At 28.9% G+C, this 6405-nt stretch overlaps 2 protein-coding genes across 19 annotated transcripts in view; both read right to left on the bottom strand.

Annotated features, from left to right (window-relative positions):
* Positions 1–219: 219 nt before the first annotated feature.
* Positions 220–3350, bottom strand: LOC111426889 (Autophagy-related 7). The gene is made up of 12 exons (XM_023061746.2): positions 3117–3350; positions 2873–3068; positions 2708–2818; positions 2427–2650; positions 2144–2365; positions 1947–2091; positions 1691–1846; positions 1318–1506; positions 1086–1256; positions 815–930; positions 464–752; positions 220–409 (listed from the first exon to the last, which is right to left on the bottom strand). The coding sequence occupies exons 1-12, from the start codon at positions 3308–3310 to the stop codon at positions 380–382; spliced, it is 2043 nt and encodes a 680-aa protein (XP_022917514.2). The 5' UTR covers positions 3311–3350; the 3' UTR covers positions 220–379.
* Positions 3351–3435: 85 nt separating this feature from the next.
* LOC111426888 (SH3 and cysteine-rich domain-containing protein) overlaps positions 3436–6405 on the bottom strand; it is a 61589-nt gene continuing 58619 nt past the window's right edge. For all 18 annotated transcript variants that reach the window (XM_071194217.1, XM_071194220.1, XM_071194221.1 and 15 more), the window contains 2 exons: positions 6079–6291; positions 3436–5653 (listed from right to left, as the gene is read on the bottom strand). In XM_071194217.1, coding sequence (XP_071050318.1) covers positions 5492–5653; positions 6079–6291 — 375 coding nt within the window. In that variant the 3' untranslated portion in view covers positions 3436–5491. The remainder of the gene's footprint in view (positions 5654–6078; positions 6292–6405) is intronic.

Raw genomic sequence — 6405 nt, 5'->3', positions numbered from 1 at the left:
AAAACTGTTTTTAAATTCAACGACTCATGCTGTATTATTTTTAATTAAAAAAATCAACAATTATGTTTTAATTAACACATTTATTAAATCGTTTTATGTAAAAATGTGATTTACTCTCATTATAAAGTGCAAATTTAGCTTTTAAAAAGCTTCAAATCAGTCTTTTGATGTCTTTAATATATATAAGTGAATTTTATGAAAATAAATAAGCAAAGGAGGTGTGCTTATAAGCTCTATTATAATTCTTTTTAGTTAAAGCACAAATTTAAATGCTTAAATATATAAAATAATCAACAAAATAAATATAATTTAGCAATATCAATTTTTTAAGCTCTCATATTGAACTAGGCACAAAAGTATTTTCAATCAGCCTTATTTTTTAGTCTTCTGTTTCACTGAGATCCCATTCCTATAAACAAAAATAAGTTATTAATACACGAATTAAATAATTTTCGATACAAACCTCCATGTTTAAGTTTTCAGAATACATTTTACTTAATCCAGTTAATTCTTCTAAATATTTCGAATCGTTGCAGACCTTTATTATAAAATCTGTACCCCCTTCTAAGATTTCATTGATTACAACGTCAGAACAAGCAATGCATTGGTTATAACGTTCAGTTGCGGGTAAAATGTGAGTAAAAAGCGAAAGAAAACCTCGTATTGAATGTGGTAAAATACCTAAAGACGTCTCATTTTCACGACTTATATCAGCAGATTTTGAAGTTGTATAAAAAGCTGGGGCTCCAGGACTAATTTAAAAATAAGTAATTAATTAAAATTTATTATAAAATATTGTTTTTTTATATTTTACCCTTCTTTATGTTGTAGTACAGAGATTGCAAGTTCAACAGCTAAAGCACCAGCTATATTAGCAACTCCTGGTCTTGTTACTGTGCATTGTTGGTCTAAAGTTCGATCTTTTAATGACTAAAAATTAAGAGTTTTTCAGTTAAGTATTACTACAGTGTTATTTAAAAAACATCAACAAAGATTAGATTATTATTCTTCTAATTCAATAAAGAATAAATCTCTTAATATTTATTGATTCTTTTGTAGATACACCATCATAATAATTTTCTTACATCTCCAGGTGCTGTTATATCATTACAAAAATAACATCCAAGTTGACTTCCTGGGACGCATTTTAACTCAGAAGTTTTATCAATACCCTCCAATTTCTTTTCTGTTAATACTTTTACTCCATGTCTCATTATTAAGTAAGTATCAAAACCCAGCGCTGCATTAACAACAATCTAACAGATACATAAAAGAATATTCAATAAAAAAAAGTATATATTTCTTTTGTATTATTACTTTATGCATAGTTCGTCCTAAAACTGTAGGTAACCATCTACTTTCTCGCGAATCCATAAGTAGAAAAATGATGTCGTGTTCTTGGATAAGATTTGTGATTTTTTCTATAGAATCTTTTGTGTGATCTAATAAACTTTGACCGACTGGATGACCAGGCATTGGAATAGTAAAGTTATAACCTTCAGAATTCTAAAAAACAAATCAAATTAATTGGTTGAATAACATAACATAAACATTAATAATATTTCAAAATGAGACAACAAGATTCATCTCTTACAATTTTCTATCAAAATAAGTTTTTAGGAAAAAAACGTTTAATATACCACTTTTAAAACCCTGTAAATATAGAAATTGAATTTTAAAAGTAACTTACAACACCAGGGAAGATCTTTTTAAGATTTTCTGCAGCTGCTAAAGCTTTAGATTTATTAGATGCGCTATCTTCAAAAGTGTACAAACTTTGTCTTACTGGATTTGAATAAGATACTGTGGTATTATCAACGAAATTAATTGTTCTTACGCCCCATCCCTAATAAGATAATAAAAAGTTAAGATTAATGTTAACATAATAATTTAGACATTAATGAGAGATGTTTTAGACCTTGGTGGGTTTCTGGGGAGTAACCTACCAAAAGATTTCTAGCAACTGAACAACCCAAAGTACCAGCTCCAAGTAAAAGACATTTAGTCTCCTTAATTTTATCCAAATTAATTTCAGGTAATAATCTCCATTTCATTAATTTCAAATTTAAATCAACTGCTGAATCAGCTAAACTAAATAAACAATTTTATTTATTTTTTTAAATAAATACTAACAAAAAAGTACCTCATTGGTGACATGGAATCTTTCATTTTAGCTAATCGAGGTCCCATTTTACCTCTTTCATTGACTTCATACCCAATCCAAGATTTTCCACTTTCAGATAAAGATTGAAAACAATTAGGTATAAAAGCTTCCCAAATCACACTTTCCAAACAAGAAATTTCTGGTCCTTTTGCTTTCAAACGTAATCCCACGAATTTTACTCGCTTATTCTGTAATTGTTTGCTACAATAACATTTTGAGCAATTTAGAAAAGAATTAATATTATTTTATCTTTTTAAATTACCAATGGAAAGAAAGAAACATTATATAATTTCGAATTGGCCATCCAGGGTTTTCTTTTAAACCGGATGGATCAGAAAATGCAAATAAATACTCAGAGTTGTTGAGATCATTTAGTTTTAAACCATCTTTTAATGTTAGGACATGTAAATCATCTATATTTTTTATTATAAAGTATGTTTTGTTATTTATAGATAAATCACTGTATTTTTTATACAAATCTGCTAACTAAAAAAATAATAAAATAAAATTTATTATAAATATAATTTATAATAAAAAAATTACCTTATTTTCATTAATTAAAGAACTGATAGAAACTGCATTCAATATCTCAGTTTCAATTAAATTGTGTGCCAGAAAAGCAAACCAATAATAAAAATTATACTTCTTCAAATCCTTAAAAAAAAATTAACATCCATAAATTAATATTATCTTATATAAAGTACATACAGCATGGGATAAAACCAAAAAATTATTAAGTAAAGATGGATCTTCAATTACTCTATCATCTTTAAAAGTTTCTTGTATATTTTGTCCCATTTTAGCCAATATTTCCAATTTATCGCAGTCTTTAAACTGTTCAATTGTGTTTTTATTAATCAATAATCCATGGTATGGCAAACTAAATTTAACTCCTGTATATTCACTGCAAATTTAATTATTAGTTGTAAAGGACGAAAAAAGTGATTTTTACCTATTAAAGGAGGTGCTATCCACTTCAAGTAAAGGTTTGTTTTGGCAATTGAGGTTAGAATAATAACCCCAAACTTTGGAAGCTGTTTCGTCGAGTTTATACACGTCTAGTTTTAAGTTAGCGAGTTTGTGCCAAAAACTAGGATTAACACACGAAGAAAATGGAACAATATCGTGTATTTGCTTTGATTCCATGTTTAAAAGTTATTGTTGACATTCATACAATTTTGACAGTTAATGAAATTATTTAGTGATTTAAGAAAATGTGTGGTGGTAGGACTGATTATTTATGGCGGTTCTTTTAAATTAAATAAATATGATTTAGATTTATGTAATATTTATTTATTTTTGTAATGGATTAGTGATTGTTGGATATAGGTAACACAGATTTAACAGATATACATATACCTTCATTAAATAACAATAATAGTGCGAAAGTGCAGCGTTAAATTTCATTATCTAAATATCGTAAGGGAATTTATAAGTTATCTAAATCCTTATTTAAATAGTTTTAGATTTAAATTGGTCGATTTGTACGAAATTATAAATTCAACTCATTAAACGCGTCTTCGAAATTTTGCAGTCTTTATAAAAATGCAATTTCTATTTTTTTATAATTTTCTAAATTTTATTTTTTCAAATTTATTTGTGTATGTGGTCGCAATTGTATAATTAGTACATTTTATGCGAAAAAAAAGTTATATATACAATCGATCGTAAATATTAGTAATAATAATAAACTAAAAGACGGAAAATGCACGTTCTTGTACTTTTGACTTTAGTTTTTATTTTTTTTATGTATTTAACAAAATAAATGTGGAATAATTATTAATTTTTATGAAATATTTTTTAGCCTTATATTATGACATTGAGATTTCCCAAAGTGAAACTTAATCTTTTAGTTTCTTCTTCTTCATCTTTATCATTTCCCCTAGATACCATCACAGCGTTGGGTTGTCTAAAACTACGTCTTGTCATATTCTTCACTTCCTGCACACTTCTTCCTCTCTTGCGCAATATCTCCTCCACTCCATTCTCCCATTTTATCCTTGGCCTGCCTCTCCTTCGTTTTTCAACTATTCTCATTTTCATTACTCTTCTGGGAATTCTCTCTTCTGGCATTCTGACTAGGTGTCCATACTCAGCTGTTTGTTTTCTATTTCAGGTATTTGTTTTAATTCGTCTTTTATACTTTTGTTTCTAATCCTTTAGTTTCTCTTGGGGTAAATTATTGCTACTTGCTTTAGTAACACTTATTGCTTTGAAATTAAGATTTATTTGTTGATTTTATGTCAAATTGACCTAATACTGATTGTAATTTTGTTCAAAATGGGAAATCTCTTTAAACTATTACACAAAGTAAAAAATTAAAATTTACTAATTAAAATTAGATATAGTATAATTCTTTAGTATAATTACATTATTAATAATTATTATATTAAGTGTTTTTTCTTTTTAATTCAATAAACACTTTTTATAAAGTTACTTTTTCAGTTACAACAAGTAACTACCACACTTATAGGTTTTTTTTGCTAGTGTAGCACACATATAATGTATATAAATAAAGTCGAAGACATAAATTGTAAGAAAAAAAATCTAAATATTTAAGGTGCTTGATCACATTTAATTTTAAGTTTTTTTTTGGTAGGCCCCTAACACATACAAAAATAGGTAAACTACGGTGATTTTATTAAATCTATTTTAATATATTTTTATTTCCATTTACTTTCTAACGAATAACGGTCTGCTATTTGAGGAGATGTACAGATTCTTGTTTCGGTAAATGGAACTTTTCAAGGAGAACTTCTCAACATTCTCGCTGATCGTATATATCGATGATATTTTCAACCCACTTTTCCCGGGAATAATTTGAAAGTTTGGTCGAAACTCATTCATCATGCTCAGATTATTGTTAGATCCATTGAATAATAACGGCCTTTTTTGCGAATCCGTTCGAAACGCTCTATTAAAGAAACTGGCTACATGTTTTGGAGTCGCCAATCTAATCGATAACGGTCTTTTCGTTGACGAAAAGGGTGCTTTTGTATGAAAATCATTTCGTTTATCGACGAAGGCGTTCGTTTGTTTAACCAAATTTTTCGTTGCAGCGTTGCTTTTATTACTTCCGTTGATGTTGTTGTAATAATATTGGAGAGCGCTACTGTTGTTATTACCACTTCTTATTACATTGTGTACGTTGTGATTTGAATTTTTATGATTCGAATTTTTTAATGCGGTATTATTTTGTCTAAGAGGATTATTGGTTATCATTACCGGGGCCTTTGGATCTGGATAATAAATTTTATCTAAGGTCTTTGGTGGGTTCGACAAGCACGTGCACATATTATTCACTTGACAGGCCACCTCAGAACGATGTCACACCTCTTGCAAAAATTTTATCGGGCAAATTCCTTGGCGATTATCTCCTGAACGAATCATTACCATTCCATCTAATTCTTCACCGATTTGAATTACTATTTGATCCCGCAATAACATTAACCCATTATCACCATCAGATACTTGCAGATTATGTGTTACCTATAAAATAGAAAAAAATATATATACCAAACGAATTAATCGATATTCTCTGTAAGAGATTAACGTGTCGCATTGTTTCGATTCGATTCGAAACCATTATCAGTACGAACTAAATATATCATAATCTGCGTATGTAGGTCGAAGCACGACTCATTTGGCATAATGCTTCACTTGATGAATTAATCGCATTGCATTAAAACAAAAAAGCTTCGTTTGATATCCTATACACAGTACATCGACGAAATTGCTTAATTTAATGCATGACTTGTGCGCGAATCGGATTTGTTTTGGTATTGAGAGATTATCCGGGGGATTAAAAGTCTGATGGAAATAAAACTAAAATGAAAATCAAAGCCGAGGAAAGATGTACAGAAAGGCTCAACGCGGGCTAGTTCTAATCTTTCAGGATAATATCAGAAACGTACCTGCAGTGCTTTTTCTCCGGGGGAAAGCTTGGAACAGTATTTCGATGGGAAATATCCAACCCTCCCCAGACACTTCCCTTTCCACCAGTCTGGATCTGAAGTATCTATCACCGTCACCTTGTACCCTGCTTTCAAATCCAGCTCGTCTTGATGTCTCGACTTAAAATTATACAACACGACGTAGAGATTTGTGGGGAGAAGTCTGTGCGATTTCTAGAATTAATTATCATACTGTTAAAATGTTTAGCACATCTTATTGATTTTGTTTAATTCAAAAGAATTTAAAAATTATTTTATGTTTAATTCATTTTTTTCAAAATTCGTGAT

The sequence above is a fragment of the Onthophagus taurus genome, chromosome 2 (genome assembly GCF_036711975.1).
Source record: "Onthophagus taurus isolate NC chromosome 2, IU_Otau_3.0, whole genome shotgun sequence".
Classification (NCBI taxonomy): domain Eukaryota; kingdom Metazoa; phylum Arthropoda; class Insecta; order Coleoptera; family Scarabaeidae; genus Onthophagus; species Onthophagus taurus.
This window is presented reverse-complemented; position numbering and strand designations above follow the sequence as displayed.